The following is a 22,840-nucleotide window of genomic DNA, read 5'->3' as shown; positions in this document are numbered from 1 at the left end:
CTGGAGGCCTGAGCTTGCTTTTTTACTTCTGGATGTGGCTCTTCATAACATGGACTAAAGCTTTCAGTGCTCTGGCAGGAGCAAGAGATGCAGGCTTGACATTAAATCTAATACATGGTAGTAGTTCCTAAAAATTCCCCTAATGAAAGAAAATGTGAGGAAAACTGTTACTGCCCACTGTGTGCTTGACTGATCAGCCTTAATCCTTGATAATGGATGAAACAATCTAAATGTGTTGGCAAAACCTTCTGAACTTCTAAGGAAAAGGATTTCTTTACAACATGTACAAAAGATTTGAGATCTAAAATCCTTGGTGTTTTTGTAGCCTGCAGTTTGACAGCATGCTGCCTCCTTCACACCTTAAGTCCCAAGAATATTTGTCTTTTTTGTTTTGCAGGGTTTTTTTTTTTTTTGAAAGGCCACATTTGTAAGTAAAACTTTCATTTTTAAGTTGAAATGCCCCTTTAAGTAAAAACAAGCTTCTTTATTCTGCATGTTGGCCATAATTTTCATTGTGAACTGGGAAAGAGTTCAAACAAACAAACAAAAAGGCCACAAAAAATGAACAGGACTTGCATTGTCTTTTGCACTTGTGTCAAAAATGAATTTGGCCTCAAAATCATCTTGTTTGGTCCTGTTTTTCTGTTATATTGTGTTGTAAAACTGTTAGGATGCTCTGCAGAATTGCAAGGAGGTTGTTCACTCACATTTCTTCCCTTAAGTGCTTCACTTCTGTGAGCTCTGTAGTTCTCTGAAAGTATTTATTCCATTATGAATACAGCACTGCTTTAAAGAAATGAAATATTGATTCCATTCCCTGATGGGGCATTATCTGTATTTTGCTTATGGAAAACTCAAGCACAGAGAACTGAAGTGGCCCAGACTCACAGAGCTGGAAACTGAAACAAAAAATCCTCACACTGAATTGACCCACATTATTTATTACTAATCTGAAAATAGCTACCCAATGATATTTTTTGAAATTTGGAGTTGAATTTTTTTAATAGGACTATGTGGTATCTGATTTTGTGTGTGTAATCAAAAATGGGTCAGTTTCTGCTGAACTATTGAACTGAGAAAAGTAGAGTTTAAAAGAGAAGAAAGGTCATGCTGATGTTATCAGGTCAGTGGTGGAAAAGATTGTGTCATAGGGAGCTTCTTACTGGCAGCAGTCCTGTCTGGTTGTGCTGAAATGTCAGATAAGTTGTTGTTTGTTTGGGATCTGAGGACAGAAGTGACGATGTTTTGAGGTTTTATTTAAAAAATAAGTATTCTTTGTTGCAGAGGGCTGTGTGAAAGTACAAGACTACTTAGTAAGTTCCCAACCTCCGTGATAGTTGGTCTGGTTTTATTCTTCATGCCTCAACATCAGGATTTAGTCTGATATGAAAATCTTCTCTGTCATTTTACAAAGCAAAAAACCCCCAGAATGGAAAGAAATGCTCCTGCCAGTTACAGAGAAGCAAAATGGAAGTGTGATGGTGCCTGAGTACTGCAAAGGTTGAAGAAAAAACCCCAATAGAAGGTGAACTTAAAAACCCAACCAAAATGAAGTAGATTTAGTGGTTTCTAAACTCCAGTGGTTTCTGGAGCACTGACTCACCACGTCTGAATGTCTGGGCTTGCCAGAATCCTGCACTGAAATGTGACCCTGCTGGCTTGGGCCATATATGGGAAATTTCCCTGTGTGACAAAGGTGGGAATCCAGGAGATGTCCCTGGCTGAAGCTTTCCTTACCTGCTGTCCTCTCAGTCTTTGTGCAAATGCATTCTCTGGGCTGGATCCCACTGGGGCTCCACGTTCAGCACTTTGTTTGATCCCATGAACTGGGTGGGTTAAGTGAGCTCTGCCATCAAAGGATGCTCATGGTGCCTCTGGTGGTGCTGCACACAGGTGATTAAAGGCAAAGAACTTAAATGTTCTGCCATAATTGATGTGGCAATAAGGAAGAATTATCTTTTTTTGCATCATGGATCATCAGTGATTTAGTTCCCAGAGACCAATGTTTACTTGAATGGATTGTGAGCCCCTGTGTGAGCTCTTGCAGAATCTCCTCAGGATGTGCCCCTCAACTCAGCAACCAAAACCATGGGAGCAGATGGCTGTTGTGTTTGTTTGTGTTTGTATAAAGGCCAGATTTCAGGCTGCTTTGTTTTGGATTTCTGAGTCCTTAATGTTCTGCAGAGACTGAGGCTGGAGGGAGAGAGGCACAGCAGTGAAACAAGGATGGTGGTGAAGGAACCCATGGGGAACCTTCCAGCTCTAGAAACAAACACTGCAGGTGGTTGGGAATGGACTTTTCCACAACATGGGTCCCATGAATGCTGTAGAGAGTCCATGCTTGTCCTGCTGGCACACACTGGGTGCTAAGGCTTGAACTTTCCCTCCGTTTCCAAGCTCTTCTCCAGGGCTGCGTGTAAGCAATTCTGAATTTCAAATGCTTCCGTCCTAAATGGAGATTGGCACAAGGATAATATTTATGGAAATGCTTTAAGAGAACAACTTCAAAGTCCCTCTCAAAGTTCCACCTGTATTAACTTCCTTCAGATGAGAGTGGGGTATTTTCCCTTGTCCACAGATAAGGTGACTAAACCATAAACAAACTCACTTTTTTATTGTGCTATCTTTTGTTATCTCAGGAACAAACCAGTCCTCAGGTTTGTATTCAACATCCTGGACCTTTTTTTAACTGCTGACTAATTTCTAAGTATTTCTGCAGCCTGGGAGGGCAGAACTTCCCACATTGTGTCAGATGTGACGTGTGAGCTGATCTTTGTACGTGTGTGCCGAAGGAGAAGATCTGCAGCTGCATTTTCTTCTATTTCAGCACCTAGTTTGGATTTGAATTCAGATTAATTTGGAATAGGCATAGCTATGAAATGAGTCTGCAGTGTTTGTACTTGTTATGATGTGCCTCAGTTATATACATCCAGATCTGTTTCAGTCCAGCCAAATAAAAATTATCTTTTTTCAGGCTCCAGTTAAATAGGTTAGAGGTTGCCTGCCAGTCTGCACAGAGCTGTGGTGCATCCAGTCCTGCTGCACGTACACTTTTCCACTTGTAGAAATTCCATGGAATTTAGGTTCATTTTCTACCAGCAGCTCCTGGAATAAGGTTGGGAGAAGAGTGGGTTTGGCATGTGAGGAATTTTGAGACTATCTTTTGATTTTTGAGGGCTGAAATTTAGAAGTTTACTGGTTAAAAATAAACCCATAGCTTGGCATGACAAATAATTTCCAGGATTTCCAACTGGTGTTGTAATTTATCAGCAATCACTGTCAATTCTGGATGCCTGAGACACAGTGATAGCCCAGAGTCTGTGGAGCTTTAGGGCCAATTGTAATTCTAGTTTCAGGGAAACTTAATGTAATTCTGGCTAGTCTTGTCCAATCCCAAATTTGAGGAGCTGTCTCTGGGATAATGCACCTCTCTCCTCTCCTTTCAACTGCCCCCATATGCTTGTGCTTCATTCCAAAGCTAAACTGTTGTGAATATGTAATTTATGCAGTTGTCATAATGAAACAAGATGTCTAATTGTGCCAGGGATTCCAGTGGAAATAGCTTGATCTCTTTTTACCTGAAGTAGGGAGATGTGACGAAAATACAAATTTATATCCTTTCTCCTCCCCTTTTTTCTCCAGCTCCCTGAATTCCCCCGTTTAGGAGAAGGGTATCATTACACCATCTGACAGTGGTTATCTTCTCCCATGGTGAAATCACCTCCCAGAGAGGGGATCCCAGGCTGTTCCCTGGTGAAACTGTGGATCTGCTCCTGTTTGTTTGCAATACCCAAACACTGAAGTCACTGGGTCCACAGCAGTGTTTTGCAGCACAGCAGAAACTTATTTTCAGCAAGGTTCTATTCTGGGCATTGTAAAATGTGCTGAGAGAGGGAGGTATTTGTAGTGTGGAGAGGAGGAGGACTCCCTGAAAAGCTCCTGCTGTGCCTTTGGAGGCTCTTCCTGACTTCCAGGTGGGCACAGATCCAGGAAACCTCCCCCAGCTGTTGCCACGTGGCTTTCATGGAAGAGTGGTTGAGGTGGGTTTTGAGATGGAATCTGGACAGGATGGACCCTTCCTGGAGTAGGGCTCATTAGGGAAGCTGCACAGTTATTTAAATGTTCAGGTTTTCATTGGGAATTTATTGCTGTCTGTTGGAATTACAGTCTTAGCAGTGACCTGTGCAGCTGAATCCAGGAAAACCTGTGAGGAAAGGAATGAATGGAGAGAAAAATCCAGCATGGAGCTTCTTCTCCATAATGAAAAGGACTGGTTGAGCTGGGATGAGATAGTCCAGGATTCCTGCTGACATTTTGGTGGAGAGATTCCACTTTCAGTGACACTTTTGGGTGTGAGACTAAGGATAGAGACACATCCAGCCATGCAGGATTCTGGGAATGGTAACAAAACAGTACTCTGGAATCTTGCTTCTCCAGAGTGTCCTTTCTTCTCCTCCTGTCTTGGCTCATGCTATAATTACAACTGGCTTAATTCAGCCTTGCTGATGAATATCAAAGCAGTGTGAAAGAGCACAGCAGCTTTTTGAATTGTTTTTCAGCGTAACAGGAGAGCGGAAGGGAGATAAGCCCGAGGTCACAGTGTGTCCCTTGGGAACAGGTATGGGACTAAGGAGTTGAGATGGACTGGGTAAGAAAAATAATTTTCTAAAATCACATGATTTCATTAATCACTTTGTTTTGGTTTTTGTTAACTTGCTGGGAGAATGTCACTGACTTGCAAAAGAAAAAGACAGTTGACTTTCCATCTTGGCAGATGTCTCGAGCCCTAATTACAGTTAATAGCAAAAAGAACTTTTTATCTAAATGTTTTTCAATATATAAAATGCTACTTTGGGTCAAAATAAACAGTTTATATTAAAATAATACTCACTCCAGGTATCCAGTTCCTTACAAAACAGGATTTCCAAGCTTCTCATGTTAAAGTGGGGGGAATTTGGTGTTACTTGTGCTACAGAGGAGAGGGAAAGTGTGTGAGTTGAGTTTGCAATTCCAGGTGCAAAGCTAGGAGTCAAGTGAGAAGGTGTCTGTTTTGGAATTAGCTTTCTCTCAATGCTCCATAAATCCCACAGCTTTCTAAAACTGTTTTCTCCATTTCAAATGGGAATTGCAGCTCTCTAGTTTCAAAGAGGTGCTTGAAGCTGAGATCCTTTGTGCTTGTAACAGTTCTGGTGGGATTTCAGGTGAAGATCTGTCTGTAAACCTCCTGAACATCATCAAGAGTTGCTGGCAGTACTGATAAACACTGGTACAGCTGCAAAATGCTCTTGGAATACTTGCTGGATTTTTGTCATGTATATAAGAACTCGTAATTTTCCTCTCGGCTAAGCCAATTTTCCAAGGGCTTACCTGGCAAATGGTCTGCTCAGTATAAACCAGGCTATAGCAGCATAAAAGGGGCTTTGTCTGCACGATGGTTTCCTCTGTACCACGGAGTGGGAAGTGATTTTTGGTGCTTCTCTGGGCTCAGCAGCAGCTGAAGGCGCTGGCGTTTCAGCAGAGCCGTGTGTGGCTGTGCTGAACGCCTGTGGCCCCATTCCAGCCTTTTCCTGCTCTGCCTTGCACCCTGCCCCAGCGGGCTGCCCTGTTTACTCTGTGCTCTGTGGTAAATGGATGTCACTTCCTTCATTAAAATGCTGGTGCGTGGCCAGGTTCCCTTCCTTTGGGCTCGCACGCTCGCAGCCGAATCCAGCTGTGTGCCACGCTCCGGGATCTGCTCCTGCCTGCATCGCTGGGATCTGCTGAGCCCACGCACACAGGAGGCTTTTGGAGGCATCTCCAGGGTGGAGAAGCACAGGTGCAGCTGTGTTGAAGAGGGGCTGAAGATGGATTGTTGCTGGTGGGCTCAGTCCCTTCCAGCCAGGGACTGTGTCCGTCCCGTGGGGAAGGTGTAGGCAGCGTCTGGAATGGGGTGCCAGTGCCAGCCTGCTCTGGCCAGCCTCTGGACATGAGGATGTGGCTGCTGTTCAAGGGCATCCCCTGATGTGCCCGCAGTACAGGCACTCCTGGATGCACAGGATCACAACCAAAGGGACACAGAAGTCCTGGACACCCTGCTCTGTGTGGACTGACCTGAGCTCGCTGCCTTTGTAGCTGACCAGGGCCTCACCTGAAGAGTTTTAAACTGACATCAGAATTGCTGATCAGACTGGTGAGAAATTATTTGTCTTTGTTGCATGATGTTAGATGATTAGAGATGGGAAATGTCTCCAGGCTTTTGGAAGGCACAGAAGAAAATGGAAAAGTGTTTCTTTCCTCCTTCCATAACACAATTTCTTGTGCCGCGCCCACCTGGACACTTGTGTTTCTAGCTGTGATCCAGTGCGGGTATTTATTTACTCATTTGTTTCAAGGTGTGCATGCTGTCACCTTGGGCAGGTGAAGTAGTACCTTTACTCATAAACATATTTTTTCCTATCCCTATATAAAAATCTGACAGTTTCAGTCCAGTTATTTTATCCAGTAAATTAGATGTACATTCCTTGTGACAGGTTTGTGTCCCATCTCTTCCTTTTCTCCTGCTCTGTACTGGTTGAGGCACCACGTCTGTAAATGTCATGTTCAGACTGGCAGCCTGCTTCCTTCCCTTGTCCCTTCTGGAAGTGGCTCATTTGCTGACTTTTCCAGCTGTCCCAACATATGGCTGCTCCCATTTATCATAATTCAGGTCTGTGCCTGGAACAAAGGCTGATAAAAATAATACTTTGTGCATAAGTGGCATTTGAGCAGATTATTCTATAGCTCTGTTATCAAGCAAATACTGTTTTTTTGACCTTGCTATGAATTCAATTTGGAAGTGGTAGGTCATTAGTGAAACTAATTTTAGCAAGGCATTTCTTATCAGTTCAGGTTTGTTGAAATAAATAAAAAAGTAGTAAATTGTAACAATGAGCAATTGTGCAACACTATTAATGGAGCACCATGGTGATTAACTCATTAAATGCTTCAACCATTTCAAACAGCATTCATCAAAGTGAGATCTGATCCATTTTGCAGGGACTACAGCAGGGATTAATAACAAAAATAGTAATTTTTAAAAAGACCTATCAATACATGAGTATTTTAAAGCCACACTGCCTTTTTCTGGCCTCCTGAACAATTGCCTTGGTCTTCAAGCTACTGGAAGTGACAGGAACTAATGATTTTGTGCTCAGCATTATCCCAGGTTGGTGTGCTGTGTTGGGAGTTGTCTGTGTTGGTGTAGAGCATCTGTGGCTGCTCACTGAGGTCCTGAAGGCTGAGGGAGGTTCTGAATGGGAAGGAAGGAGGGTGTCTCATGGATGGGGGGCAGAGAGGAGCTGGCTGGTTCAGGGAGCTGATGGGGAAGCAGCTCACTGTGGTGGGCACAGGAGGTGTGAGGCAGCTCTTGGGCTGGTGGGCAAACAGCACTGCAGGGAAGCTGGCCCTGGCAGAGCTGCTCTCTTGCATCTCCCTCCCTTTTTGGCACCCAGCTCCATCTGCAGCAGCCCCGAGGGTCACCAGCCCTGCTGCTCCAGTGGTTAAAGGCCTCTCAGGAGCAGAACTACTTGCTGCTGTGGTTTCTTCTCGTGTGGGAGTAGAATCAGCTGCTTCTGGGAGCTCATTTCCTTTTGATCCCTGGATTCAAGTGTCTCCTTGGTGCTGCTGCATTCCAGCTGCTGAATTCCTGAGCAGTCATGAAAAGGAGCCAGACCCAGTCCTCGAGAGCTTTATTATACAGAGCTGGAAGCTCATTGATTCTGAGATGTTCCTTTGCTTGCTCTAGTCTCTTGTTGTTTGTACCCTTAGGAAAATCAAGGCAGATTTTATATTCAAACATAAACCACAGTTTCCCTCTGCAGCCACAGCCTAGCCTTTGATGAAATCCAAACAGCAAGTGTAATAAATCCTGTGTGGAGGCTGTGATCCCTGGTACTCCAGCTAGCAAGGTTATGGCAGTGATACTGCATATGGAGTCAGAACCTGAGTTCAAACACTTTTTTAAATGAAGATGGAAAGTAGAAGAACCTAAGCCTTCAACTATGTATGGTAGGAAAACTTTGGTATCACTGGTATTTCCTTCAGAATTAAAGTAATACAGAACTTGTGGTGCTGTGTAGAACGTGTTAATGAACTGGTGATGAAATGAATTTCACTCTCCTGTTTAAATCCAGTCAAATGGCATGCACAGCTTCATACTGAAAAAATAAATAATCAAATCAATAAAAGCAGTCCAGCAGAGCATGGTGCAGTGCTGGCACCACTTTGTCCATGGCAAGCATTCTCCCTGCCATTTATTGGATTTCTTCTGGCTTTCCTTAAAGCAGCTGAGGAAAGAAGATGAAACAGCCCCTTCCCAGGGTGCTGATTGCCATGTGGGTGGATGTGTTTGCAGGTCCAGGATAGACTGTTTGATCTTGTGTCTCCACCCTTGATGAAACTCCCTCTCCCTTTGCCCTGGCAGATGCTCCAAGCACAACGTGCACTTAGGATTTAGGGCAGGTGGTTTTTGGCTGCCAGCAGACACTGTTGGGTGCCTGCCATGGAGCTTCCAGTTTGCCCAGCCCAGCTCAGCTGGGTTTGTGTGTGGCTCAGGCAGTTGTTTCTGTGGCTCCACGAGGCTGTAGAGGCACCTTGTCCAAGGATAATGCTGCTATCAGTAGTGCCTGTAGTGTCAGCTGTGCCAGTAAGTCCACGTCTTTTATTCAAGATGTTCCTGAAATCCATGCTGTCATTAAGTTTTCCAAGCTGTCACACTGTTATTAGCCAAGTAAGTATTTTCCCAACCCTGGAGCACAACACAGAAGTAGCTCTTTCCACTGGGTGTTCTTTTATCTGGGCATTCATTTGTCACTTTGGTGTAGCTGTGGAGCTCCTTGGGTGCAGAACAGCAGCTCCTTTGCAGGGAACTGACAGGATCTGTATAGAGCAGGACTCTCTGGTTCTGACCTTCAGACTGCCACATCTGTTCCATCCATCCATCCATCCATCCATCCATCCATCCAGGAAATGAGCAGTTCCTGGACTGAGCTGACCACGTACCTCCAGATGGGTAAGAGAATAAATAAGGGAATAATTTTGCTGTAGCAAACATTGTAGAGTGATCAAGGAAATTGTCATCCTGAAATTCCACTGAGGCATTCTGCTTGTAACTTGGAGTCCTCTGTCAGTGGCAGTGCTCATTTCCTTGGCTCTAAAGCTGATCCTGTCCAGAACAGTGGAAAATCCCTCTTGAAGCAGCTGCTGAATATTACCTGGATTTCTTGCTGCTGTCTCAGTGCAGCTGTAGGCAGCTACAGAGGTGTTTTACAGGTGTACTCCTTTTTATACCTTTGGAAAAATGTTATGGATCAGAGGACAGTCCTGGTTGTTGTTTGTTTATTCTATGCTTTTGTAGTTGAGCAGGATTAAGGCTGTTCTAAAGCAACATCTGAGCTTTTTGTTGGCCTTTTAATTCCTGGCAATCACAGAGCTACAACCCCAGCTGAATGCTGAGCTCTGTCTTATTTTATCCCAGTTTGTGCACTGCCTTGTGTTTTTCTTCCCAGTGTTTGACATGTTGCAATGTTCCAGAGTGAATTAGTAGGCTGTCTTTTTCTAGGAAAACAAAGTTTTTGGGGGCAGGCAGTAGCATTTGTGTATTCTGTTATCGTGGGTGGCCTTCAGCTTGCAGGGGTCCTTGAAACAGGAAGGGAGCTGAACTCTGGATGCAGTTTTCCACTGCTGTGGAGGCTGTGAATGCTTCTTGGACTGTGCAGCTTTGTGTTGTTTAGATTTGTGATTCCTAGGAACAAATTAAACCTCCCAAAGAACGTGATTTCAAGTAGAAATTCTGTATTTTTGCAAAAGAAAAGCTCTGTTAACTTCTGAGTGGGACAGAGAGCTTGGAAATGAACATGCAGAGAGAAAAAGGGTAATTGTTCCTTTTATCTGTGCCATCTGAAGTGCGTGTTTGATTGCAGGGCAAAGCTAATAGAGATGGATGGTAGATTATTTCTGTTCATGCAGTGCTTTCCTCCTTGTGTTTATTGGGATCTCATTGCCAGCCTAAGTGCAATCCACACTATTTATTGAGATCTGGTGTCATTCCCACTGCAGCAGTGAGCACATCAGCCCCACCAGGAGTCCATGGTGCCAGTGTGTAGGTTTGTATTTAAACTCTGCAATGTGCTGAGCCTGCAGGGAGGGCTCCTGGCTGAGCTCCCACTGGGGGCTTGGAAAGGCCCAGGACAGCCGGGACTGACCAGCCAAATTCAGCCAGGTTCTGAAAGGATCAAAGATGCCACTGAAGCAGCAGATACTGGAACAGCCCCAGAGAGCAAAAACTTCCCAATTCAAGTACATCAGCCCCAAAGTTTCAGCACAGCTTAAAAAAAAGAACATATTATACTCAATAACCTTTAGGATTCCCTTCCCAGCCCCTTTCCCTTGGGAATCTGCAGTTACTGAGTAACAAGCAATGAATTGGCTGTACAGCTGAGGGATGTTTTATTTCCAGAAGTTTATAAAATCAAGCAGTTGCTGAACACTATCAGTGAGGGAGCTGATTTTTAAGACATAAAAGAAACAGCTCAGGAACTCCCATGTGAGAGCAGAAATGCAGAGGAGGCAATTTGTATTCAGTTTACCCGTAAGTGATGACACATGGTGTGTGCTCCAGAAACTGAATGCCCAGATGAATTCAGATTTCTTTGTAAACTCCCAAAAGCAAGTTTATAGCAGTGTATTTCTGGAATATTGCAGCAGAGGTGGTCTGAGAAGACTTTGGAACTGAGCATTTTGCACTGGACTGTGTTAGGATTTTTGGTAAGTGTGTATATGTGTGTATACATATAAAATTTGACTTGAAAAAATAAACAAGTGATTTTGTGTCTCAGCTGCAGTTGTTTTCCTAAGCAAGTTACCAAAGCCAGTATTTGATTTACTTACATTACTGACATTGACCTGCTGCGAGATGATTCAGCCTTGTAATGCTGTAAATTCAGCTGAGAGCTGCAGTGTGTGAAATCAGTGGCTCGGCTGTCCTTGCTTTTATTTTATCTTTTTGGATTTGTAGCTGTAAATCTGTAGAGGGATTTAGGATAAAGCTGACAAATGGCCATCTACGATCCTGCTGCTGATTTTATTTAACTGTTCTGTTCCATATAATTTGAGCTTTTGTGTTCTTTTCCTGATGCATTATTACATCCTGATAAGTATTACAGCTCATGTGAAATAGAAACAGCCTGTTACAGCAAACTCAGAATCTGATACAGCCAAGTGGAACATAAATTTTATCTTATCTTCATTGTAGTCTCTTAACTCCATGAAGTATCAGTAATAAAGTTCTCTTGATCTCTGTTTGTCCCTTCTCACCAAAGCTGCATCCTGCTGGGCTGGGCGTGTGGGCTCTGTGTCAGAGGAAGGATCCAAACTGACAAACGTGCTGTTAGAGATGCCCCACGGGTGGGCACTGAGCTGTGTCCCTGCTCTGTGTCCCTGGGCTGGCAGTGTCCCTGCCCTCTGACAGTGTTTTCCCTGGCACCCCTCGGGTGGGCACTGAGCTGTGTCCCTGCTCTGTGTCCCTGGGCTGGCAGTGTCCCTGCCCTCTGACAGTGTTTTCCCTGGCACCCCTCGGGTGGGCACTGAGCTGTGTCCCTGCTCTGTGTCCCTGGGCGGGCTGGCAGTGTCCCTGCCCTCTGACAGTGTTTTCCCTGGCAGGCACTATGTGGGCGAGCTGCTGTAACTGGTTCTGTGTGGACGGCTCCCCCGAGGAGATGCAGCCGCCGGCGGCAGCCCAGGCCTACTCCAACCCTGGCTACAGCTCCTTCCCCTCTCCCACGGCCTCTGAGCACAGCTGCAAAGCCTGTGGGAGGCACTTCGACAGCTCCTCCAGCAAGGTGAGTGTGAGCCTGCCCTGCCAGGGCCAGCTGCCTTCAGTTAGTCACAGACACACATTTTACACACATGTCCTCAGATCTGCACACCCCACATGGCAGAGGACAGCTCACCTTGGCTCTGCATCTTCAGTCATTCTGCCTCAATTAATGTGACTGGAAATCCTTCAGCAGAGTTCCCCAATGAGAAGGCCAAATTGCTGATAATCACTTAAAGAAGCATTAACTTGAGTATAAGTTATTAAATTTCTTATTTAAAAGCACTAATGTCCTTTAAAAATAAATATTGTGGCAAGAAGTTTAGTAATGTTTGTGCTTTCAGTAAAGGGAGATCTTCCTGCCTGTTTGCCAAACAATTGTTGCTCAAAGTAAAAGCCAGTGAAGTTTTTTGAGGGTGTGTATAGAACTCTTGAGCAAAAATAGCCCCAGACCAAACCCAGATCAATTTTATCTTACTTGTAAACTTGATTTGTGGGTGTATAAATGCCAAAATAATTGGTACCACAAGACTTAATTCGACAGCAACCCTGCCTGGGGCATTATTTAGACTTGGTGGGTCCTTTAATACTGCTTGAAAATGATCCAGTGAGGAAAATTGTTCTGTGGCCACACTCTGTGGCTTAAGAAGTGTCTGATCTATAGCTACTGAACATAAGTATGTGAGAATTTAAAAATAATGGTGAATTCTGGCCACAGCCCTTTTAGATTACATGGGAAAGTTCATAAATTGGTTTTCCTTGCACTTTTTATTTATGCCTGAGGACGCACATCAGAGGAATGGTGAGTCTTGGCAGAGCTGCTGCTTTCCACTCCCAGGGCAGCAGGGATGTTGGTGCATTTCTGCACTGAGAAGTGCAGTTGCTTCAGGAACCAAACTCTGGTGATGTGCTGTGGGGTGTGTGAGTGTGCTGAGGCTCCTCCTGCTGCTGGCTCAGCTGCAGTGGGGCCCTCCCTGCTCCTGACTCTGTAATGTCTGACATTCTCCTCGCTGAGCCACATGTCCTCACAAATACTTGTGCAGGGAGTTACCCTGGACCCAGCACTTGCTGTTGGGCATGGTTGCAAATAGTGGATGGAGAGAATTCTGAAATGAAACCATTTCAGGCAGCTGTGAGCTCAACAGCAGAAGCACAGCCCTGTTTGCCCCAGCATCTCCTAAATACCTGTTCTGTTCAGGCTGCCCTTAGAGCAGTGTCTTGTACAGAGCCAGCAGTGGCTCCAGCTGAGCTGACTCACACAGGAGAGGGAGTGCTCAGGTGCACAAATTGTAGAGGAGCTGCTGAAGCTGTTGAAAACATTCCTGCCCTCAGCAGCTTCCCCCTTTTCCTGTGGGATCTGTTCCATATAATTTGAGCTTTTGTGTTCTCTACCTGTGCTCGTGTCCAGCTGCTCCTGCTCCAGGCTGTCAGGGAAATTGGAGTTTACATTCTGTATTCCACCTTCCAATTGAAGTTTATATTCTGTATTCCACCTTGCTGCTGCCCAGCTCCTGAGCAGTGATCTCTGGGGGTGACTGCAGCCCCGTGCTGCAGGTGGGAATGCTGGAGCAGCTGCAGGAGGGGCTGCAGAGCTCACCCATCAGCTCTGAGGGAGTGAAAACACCCCTTAGAACACACTGCTGTGTTTGTGAGCCATGGCAATCCCTCAGTGCTGTTGCTATGGAGGGAGCAGTGTAGGAAATCTCACAGTGCTGCAAGGCCAGCATGGAAAACTGCATTCTCTCCTGGGAGAGGAGCACCTTTGAACTCCAGTGTCCAGTTAATGTTTATTTTGAAATGCAGGGGATTAAAATTAATTCCTTCTGCGCTGGTGACCATAAGGATAGCCTAGATTGCTTTAAAAAAGCCCAAACCCAACAAACCAACAAACCCCCCCACATAAAGCCTTTCAGGGCTGTGTGACCATGCTGACTGTGCTGTCAGTGAGCAGCACACAGATGTGGCCTGACCTTTCAGGAAAGTTTTAATGTGCAACAACATTTGAAACCAATCCTTCTGAAGAACTGCCTTGAATTAATGCCCTTTCAGTCAGAGTTCAGTGAAGCTGTGAGAGCTGCTTGATGCTGAGATGTAGCCAAAATGTCCATGTTTAAACACTTGCTGCTCAGATACAGGCTGGGGAGGTTGTTTTTCTCTCTGAAGATAAATCCTGGTGCTGAGCTGCTAAATCAGAGACATGCCTGGCTTTGTTTCACTTCCCAAATGTATCCTTTGATAACTGAGGCAGGAGTGCTGTTAATTGCAAGAACATGTTTGATGGAACAGCCCTTGTGCTGTTTGCTTTGTGATACCTCACGGTGGGAGTGCTCAAGTAGGGGTTTTGGGGCTGGTGGAAGGTCCTTGGCAGTCCAGGGGGTCCCTTTGGAGCCAGTTTGGGAACCCACAGGCCATGGGGAGGCTTCCCCTGCCAGAGAAAATGGGGCTGCTTTGGGGTTTTGGGTTGTTTTGTGCAGTTTTTGTGTTGTTGGGGTTTTTAAATCTCATTTAATCTGATTTCTCCCTTGTCAGAGGTGGGGGATTCAGAGGACAAGTGTTACCAACAGGGTTATTTTCCACTTCTCTGCCTTTGTGCATTTGTTTTGTTCCCCTGCTCTAGGCACACACAGCCATCAGTTCCTGTCTCTACCCTGAAAATTCCCCAAGGAACAGGATTGCTCTTGCAATCATAGGGTCACAAAAAGTCAATTACATATTAATTTTTTTATGCTGATGAAGTTAAGGAAAACTCCTCCAAACTGGATGTTCTGTGGAAATTGCCCTTCCTGCCTTGCTTTGTGATTGGTGAAAGTTGCTTTTCCTTGGCAGGCCCCCAAACAGCAGTTTTGAGATAAGGTTTCTCTCTGTGGTAGAAATGTTAATGTCTTAAAATGCTTGAGCAGGAAATTGGGATTCTTTCCAGTAAGTGTCACTGTGAGTGTAGTGCAGGCTCTAAATGAGAGGCCTGGAGGTGTTAACTGGGGAGCAGGGAGGGTTTCAGGCTGAAAAGGGCATCAGAAAGAGCTTTTGTAAGCAAGCAGTGTATTTACACCCTGTAAAACATCTGCTTTCTGTCAGCTGGGAAGACAGAGATGTTCTTCAATCACTAGAGCAGTTCATAAACCAGTGTTTTGTCTTTGAGTTTGTATTTATTACTTCTCCAACTCACCTGTGTGTTTTTCCTTGCACAGCTCTGAAGGATCAGGATGTCAGGATTTCACAGAGGTGCTTGGCTCCTCTGAGACTGTGAATTGGCATTTTTAACAGCACTGAAACCACTTCTTTCTTCCCTCAGGATTTTAACAGGCACATAATATGGCTGTTCTGCTGCTATTCCTATTGGAAAATGCAGAATTTGCCTTCCCAAAGGGTTGAGCAGTCAAGTTTCTGCAGAAGTCAGCATGGACTGTGAGTGCTTGGAACTTGTGAAAATCAAGCCCTGAGTGACAAGATCAGAACCAGTATCAAAAACAGAATTCAATCTGTAAAGTTTTTAACTGTCTGGGGCATAATATTTCCAAAACTTCCAACACTTCTGTCTAGCACTAACTGGTATAAAGTGTGTGTATTGTTTTCAAAATAAGCTATTTTTGTGTAAATAAATATCAGATTCTTTGATGTCTGTGAGACCTTGCTGTTCCCTGTCCCTCTTCTGGTGAAAGATTCATTCTGTGATTGCAGCAAAATGGAGGGAGGAACATCATTCATGGCAGGTGCTTATGAAAGAGAAATGTTTTTAAGTAGTTCCTTCAATGTTGGAGCTTCTTAATGCTCAGAGCAATGTGCACAGCTAGCTGGAGTTCACAATGTGCACAGCTAGCTGGAGTTCACTCACAAGTCTGCTGCCTCAATCTCCTGATTCCCTCTGGCTTAAACTGCATGAGCAGGTGCAGAAAATTCCTGTCGTGTGAGGGAATCTTGTCAGGATCTCACGTTTCATTCTGGGTAAATGGAGTGGGAATGGGGCTTCTCTAGGACTCGGTGGTTGCTCAGGGATCAATCCTTTTCCTCCCCATGGAACATGAGTAACCACTTGGCACTTTTTCATGGGTTGCAGGGTTTGGTTGTGCTTCAGGAGCAGCTGCTGCTTCCTTCGGCTGTGCTGCTGGCACAGGGCACGGGCTGCCTCTGACTCCTTCCCCTCTCTCTCCCAGCACATCTGCTTGGACTGCAAGAAGAACTTCTGCACGTCGTGCTCAAACCAGCCCGAGGGTGGGCCCCTGCTCTGCCACCTCTGCCAGCGCTTCCGAGCCACGGCCTTCCAGCGGGAGGAGCTGATCAAGATGAAGGTGAAGGATCTGCGAGATTACTTGGCCCTCCATGAGATTTCCACAGAGTTCTGTCGTGAAAAGGAGGACCTGGTATTCCTGATCCTTGGCCAGCAGCCTGCAATTACCCAGGAAGATCAGATAAGAACAAACACATTTAATAGCAGTGCTCGTGAACAGCAGGACTTTGTGAGTCACCCCCCAACCAACCTGGCCTCTCCTACCTCACACGATGAGTCCTCAGTGTCTGCAGATCCCATCTCAAGTTCAGAAGCTCAGGAACACCAACAGGTACAATCTCTGGCCAGAACCACTTTTGCAAACTCATTCATCTCTGTTTTTGGATTAACTACCAGGATGTTGCATGTGGTTTTGCTGTGTAAAGTTGTGACTTGCTGTCACCAACTATGATGTGCTGTTCATTATGGAATTGAATTTGGTGGGCAGTGCTGAATATCTCGAGCATTCACTCTCACAACATCATCAGTGCTCTGGGATGTGTTTTCTCTGGTGCTCTGGTCCACACTTCCATTGCCACAAGATGCTCCTGTGACTGCTTCCTTTGGTACTTGCTGATGGCTTCTGGCTTGTGTTAGTGGGTGTAATTAAATAGTTGATACTGTTCTTTAATTCCTGTGCCAGATAACAAGGACAGTCTAAAGCAGCTTTGGAGCTGGAGCTGATCAGAGGTGATGGGGGCTGGGTGAGGTTTTTGGTGTCTCCTGCACTCAGATCAATAGAAGACAAACCCTGAGTCTGTTGCCAAGTCTTGGTTTATGATGAACCTGCAGTTCTGATGAACCTCAGCAGGGGCATTTGAGTTTAATTATTTTTATTGACCTTGCTTTGTTTGTCTTTCTGCTCTCTGCTAAGGAAAGTTTACTCAGTGTTTGACATCTGCTCCTTGTCCTGTTACAAAGTTAATGGGTGTATTCAGTTCCCTGTGGGCCAGAGCTGTGAAAATGTGTGTACCTTCTGCTTCCTCAGCAGGTTTATCTAGTTCAAAAGAAGAGTTCTGGGAGAATGGTTTTTACAAATCATTAAAAGGCATTTTCATTCCCTGGTTTTCTGGATATTGCCATTCCAGTTTTTACCAGCTCTGCACTGCCCCATGATACATTTCAGCTTCTTGTCCTGACCTGCATGATGTGGTGCTGCAGTTCAGGCTCTTTGATCCTGATTGTTACTCTTGGGCTCTGTAAATATTAACAAGTCCCCATTGGATAAGTGGGATGGTAACATTACAGTCCCTTTGTCAGTAGGAAAGCAGAGGGAGCAGTGGCTGCTGGGGTGAGTCAGCTGAACTTACACTGCTCACTTGATCAAGTGTTCAAAGCACCTGCCCAGCTTTTCTCCTCTTGCCACTGCTGCTCCCTCACTGGGTGTCTCCTGTTTGCCCTCTCCAGACCCCACCTGAGCAGGTGTTTGCCTGGTTACTGTGAAGATCTGAGCTGTTAGAGGAGGGTTCTGCAGAGCCTTGCACTGGGAGCTCTGACATCACACGCAGCACAGTGTGACCCTCAGGGAAGGACTGCACGTTGCAAATTTGGTGTAGAAATTTGGTCTCCTCCTGCTCCAGCTTGGAGTTCTGTACTGGGGCTTTAAAGCTTCAGCAAGTGTTACTTTGTGTGAGTGCTGCTCAGGCAAAAACTCTGTGAGTGTGCCTGGCTTGTGTCTTGTCCTGCCTGTGTCCTTCCAGAGGTCAGGGGCTGCAGTGACACTGTCCTGGAGTTGATTTCCCTCCAGAAACCCATAGCTGGTGAAAGCTTCATTTCCTCTTCCAGGCCAATGGTCATGTGCCTCCAAGCCCAGCCTGTGGAACAGCAGCTGAGAATGCAGCAGAAGAAGCAGCAGCAGAGGATGAGATACAGGTTTGTGTGTCCTGGAGGTGGATGGCAGGGAAGATGGAAGGGAATACCAGGTTTCCTGGGCTGGATTTGCTACCAGACATGATCAGTAACTGAGAATGACCAAACCAAATCAACCCCTTCTGTGGCATCATCTTGTCCTCCACATACAGAAAGAACTGGTGTCACTTGGGCACCATGGCAGAAATGATTACGTTCTATCTCAAGATTTGTGTTTCTGGTAGATGAATTCAGAGTAGCCACTTCTCTACATCCAGCCTGAGTTCCTGCTCACACACATGCTGGAGTTGATTGATACCATAGTGCAGGGTGCTGAGGGCATGACTGACTCCCTGTGTGCTCCCCCAGTCCAGTGACTCCGAGGATAACCTGGTGCTGGGCAGGAAGGCCTCCCTGTCTGACCTGACGAGCGTCGGGGACATCAACGCGCTCTCCGTGCGGCAGCTCAAGGAGATCCTCGCCCGCAACTTCGTCAACTACAAAGGCTGCTGTGAGAAGTGGGAGCTGCTCGAGAGGGTCACGCGCCTCTACAGAGAGAAGGACCTTCAGCATCTAGGTGAGAGACTTGGCAAACGTGGGCCTGTTCCTGGGTTTAGCCTTTTTGCAGACAGCTGACAAGGAAACAGAACTTTGCTGATGTTTCTGGTGCAGCAGAGCGAGAAGGAAGGGGGGAGTGTTTGTGCTGAGCTGTGCTCACCACTCCTTGTTTGAGGAGAGGTGTGGGAGCCCTGCAGCAGCAGCACAAGGGCTGTGCATCCTTCACACCTGGTTTTGTGCATGCTCCCAGCAGATCCCACTGGGCACTGCCTCACCCTCACAGCAGCTGGTGGGTGGCTGTACATGAGTGCATGTGCTGAGCTCTTATCTCTTGGCTTGTGGTACCTGGCAAAGGCAGCAGGGAAATGCCCTGCCCAGGCAGGAAACTGCCAAAGAGCAGCTGGGAGATTCAGGACGTGCTCACAGCAGTGGCTCCCAGGGCTGCCCAGCTGTGGGTAGCTGGGGTTTCACTCTCTACCACCAGAGTGTTCCTGGGCCTGCTCAGGTGGCTGTGAGGGGACACAGGTGTGTGTGTAGAGAATATGTCTGGCTTGGTTTTCCAGGTGCCAGTTTGCACTTCGAGGGGATTTCTCAAAATAACCACATATTTGTAAATTACATACAAGAGAAACTTACTTTAACACTTTGATTTCATGCATTGGTTTCTCAGTGCTGTCCAAAGTAGTGTTGTTTTCTTAAACACGTCTGCCTAGGCTTTGTCTTCTATGGATGTTCCAAGATTTAAGACAGCAGTTTTGGGGTTATATTCTTTCATTACCTTGTGCTTTTGATGCAGTGTATCATTTTCTTTCACTCTCTCTGTGTCTGTTCAGTCACTTGGTGATTGTGTAACAGCAGAGGAACTGGCACAAGGGGCTGCTGCAGGTGCAGCACTGGGAAGCCAAACTCTGCACACATTCCAAGGCTGTCTTAAAAATTGAGACATCCCTTTGGATCCCTTATCTCTGGGAAGCTTTAACTGTTCTGTAAGCTCAGTATCAGAGAAAGTTCTTGTCAGTTGTTGAACCTGTCCTGCTCAGAGCCCAGCCTGAACCTCCCATGGTGATCAGCACAAAGCAGTTTTGGTTTAGCAACTCCCTCAGGTTTTCAGCCCCTGCCTGGTAACACTTCTTTCCCAGCTTTTCACATTCTCACCAAATCTCTCTTCTTCTGTTGCAGTTTTGGACACTGACGATCAAACTGGTGAGTGAGATCCTTAATCATGGAGTTGTTTATTGGGAAAAACCTTCCAAGATCCAGTCCAATCAGCACTGCCAAGGCCACCCCTAAACCATGTCCCCAAATGCCACATCTGCATGGCTTTTGCCTCCCCCCAGGGTTGTTTATGCCACCACTGCCCTGAGCAGCCTGTTACAGAGCTTGACAACCCCTTTGAAAATGGATATCAGGAAAAATTTCTATCTAAACCTCCCTGTCACAACTTGAGGTAATTTCCTCTTGTGTTGTTACCTGGGAAGAGAGACCCCTGTTGCTTCATTTGCCTCATCTCAGTAGTATTTGTTTCCATCTCACAGAAATTACTGTATAAAAGCTAAAACTTCTGCTCCTTGCCAGCTGATGGAGCAGCCACAAGCGCAATTCCTTTGCCCACCTTGTCCCTCAGGAATCCCTCCAGCAGAGGCACCTGGGATTGCACAAACCCGCCACCCCTCCCTGTGTCTGACCCCTCCGTGCTCTGCTGTCCCCTCAGGTGCTGCTGGGCCCCCCAGCAGCGAGGACAACCTGTGCAGGATCTGCATGGACGCTGCCATCGACTGCGTGCTGCTGGAGTGCGGGCACATGGTGACGTGCACCAAGTGCGGCAAGCGCATGAGCGAGTGCCCCATCTGCCGCCAGTACGTCATCAGGGCCGTGCACGTCTTCAGGACATAGAGCTGCCTCTGGCCTCAGGGCTGCTGTGCCTTACAGCCTCCGTGCTCTTGGGGAAAGGGCCAACATCCCTGCCAACAGCTACCTTGGAGATTAGCGTGGACCCTGCTGCAAGAGGGAAAGAGGAAGCCTGGGGAAAGTGCTCTGCTCAAGCCGTGCCCGGCTCTGCTCATCCCACCATCGTGCTTTACACCACAGTGCCTGGACTCCTTGGAGCTCATTGCCAGCAATCATTAACCACCTCCATCCTAGGATCGTTTGAGGACAGATGGATGCCCAGCTTTCCACCAGGAAGATCAGCTCCAGAGGCTTTGTATTTCCCTCTGAATAATAAAAGTGAACTGGGGTCTCAAAAAGTGTCCTTTGTTTTGCTGCTCAGGCTCTGCCCAGCAACAACTTGATTTTCGAAGATTAAAATCTCACTGTGCTTGTTAATTTAACTTTTTTTAAAATTTAATGTAAAATTGTTGTGCTTGCAGGACAGGCAGACCCTCCCTGCTTTCCCTAATTCCAGCCTAGTGCAATTGTGGAAAAATGTGTAATTTTGTATCAAGGTTGTCTTTGTATTATTGAAAACTGTCGGGGAGGGAGGCTGGGAAGGCTCAGCCTTGCCCTGTCTGCTGGGTTTTTGTTTCTGTGCCAGAGGGAGGTTTCTGGTTTGTTTTTGTCGACTTTGACTTCACAGCACGTGCCAGGGGTGGGGCTCAGACTGAACTGCCCCCACTTGATGATGGAGCTGTAAATCCACGGCTTGAGTCTTGCCCAGGCTTTAGTGAGGAACCACAGAGCTGCATAGTGAGGACTGCATTGCTACACAATCATATTTAAGTACAGGTGACTTTTTCTTTTTTTAGAAGGGACTAATGGAAGAAAGCCTTTGTCTCCCTTGGCTCCATGAGCAATCTGCACTGCAGATCAGCTTCCCCCATCTTCCCCAGGGCCCAGATGTACAGTTCTGTTACCTTGCACTGCTTACCGAAAGCAGTTTTGTCCTTTCTGCTGGTGAGAGGCTGTGGCCTGATCCCTGACAGCTCTCCTGGCAGTGTGCTCAGCTGGAGGAGACTTGCTAGGAGTCTGGCAGTTCCTGCTGGAGGTGACTAACTGGTGTATCTTCCCCTCAGGGTCCATCAGCAGGGCACTGTGCCCTCCCTGCTCTGGGCCAGGGCTGGCTCTGGGCTCCAGCCTGGCTGCCAGCAGGGACCAGCACAAAGGCAGAGGGGCTCTGCAGTGACACCCTCAGCTCCTGGGGCACTGAAGTGCAGCTGAGGGACAGCAGCAGAGCTCCTGGGCAGTGGCAGTGCTGGCAGCAGCACACGGACCTGCTGTGCTCTGCACAGGGGCAGTTCCAGCAGCAGCTCAGCTGCAGGGTCTTTGCTCTGGGAGCTGCAGCCAAAAGAGCACCTGGGATGAGAAATCCATGGCTCAGGAGGGAGCCAGGAATCTCTCACTGAGCTGATCTCAGAATTCCACAAAACTGCAGCAGCTGCTGCTGACTGAACTCAGCATTCTGAGTCCTACCTCTGTCCCAGGTCAGGCTGTTCTTTAATCTGAAGGTTGAACAGATCCAGCAGGAGAACAAAGTGAACAAGTCAGTAAATCCTGACAGAGAAAGGGCAGGTAAGAAGTGACTCTGTTTGCTCTGGAGAGCACTGGGACCTGGAGGAGCTGCAGGAATACACAATGTGCTGAACAGCCTCTTTGAGGAAATCCACTGTGAAAATTCATGTCATATTTTTCAGTAAACTCAGGGCTGGGGGAATGTAGCAGGAAGAAGATGATTCCCCTATGGACAGATGTGCTTTCCTTGTAGAGGGTAGGCTTATTTTCTACAGCAGTTAAATCAAGCTGCAGGTAATGCCTGAAATTTTAGGGATGAGAAGATCCAACCACCCTGAATTCCAAAATGTGCTTTGTGAAGGGAGGACTCTTCTTGTTTCCCTTGTAAAAATTGATTCTCTACTTATGGATATGAGTGAGTTATTTTTAAAGGAAAATCAAAACCTGGAGGAAACTGATTAATGATCCAAAGGAATATAATGTTCTGAACTAATAAAGTAAATGGAAATATTTATGTGCTTTATGTACACTGTACATTGTTTAAAGATTTTAAAACTTAATATTCTACTTGAAAGGGCATGTTATTCACTATTAAATCCTCTGGTACTACGACAGTTCAACTTACTAGTTTTGGTACAGAAGTTTGGTTTATAATTTTATAATAAAGTTGAATTGTGATTTAGTTAAGTTTGTTTCTGAATCTGTTACAAGCAGAGATCCTACAGCTACTGCTGACCCTCAGCCAGAGATTGGGATCCCAGCTGCTGAAATGCTGTTGATGGGAGGGTACAGAAGAGGTGGAGGGGAAAAAATTACCTGACAACACAAATGACCTTGGCACCACAGCCAAGAGTCCCATGGAGCTGCTGCTCTGCTCTCCTGAACAGGAAGAG

The 22,840-nt window shown here is 46.2% G+C and overlaps 1 protein-coding gene across 1 annotated transcript in view; it reads left to right on the top strand.

The window, feature by feature from the left end:
• Positions 1-22,629, top strand: part of RAD51D (RAD51 paralog D) — a 38,481-nt gene extending 15,852 nt beyond the window's left edge. The window contains exons 12-16 of the mRNA XM_064394433.1: positions 15,982-16,386; positions 17,880-17,966; positions 18,312-18,519; positions 19,680-19,703; positions 20,212-22,629. Of these exons, the coding sequence (XP_064250503.1) occupies positions 15,982-16,386; positions 17,880-17,966; positions 18,312-18,519; positions 19,680-19,703; positions 20,212-20,393 (906 nt within the window). The 3' untranslated portion in view covers positions 20,394-22,629. The remainder of the gene's footprint in view (positions 1-15,981; positions 16,387-17,879; positions 17,967-18,311; positions 18,520-19,679; positions 19,704-20,211) is intronic.
• The last annotated feature ends 211 nt before the right edge of the window (positions 22,630-22,840 follow it).

This window comes from Passer domesticus, chromosome 19 (genome assembly GCF_036417665.1).
Source record: "Passer domesticus isolate bPasDom1 chromosome 19, bPasDom1.hap1, whole genome shotgun sequence".
Classification (NCBI taxonomy): domain Eukaryota; kingdom Metazoa; phylum Chordata; class Aves; order Passeriformes; family Passeridae; genus Passer; species Passer domesticus.
This window is presented reverse-complemented; position numbering and strand designations above follow the sequence as displayed.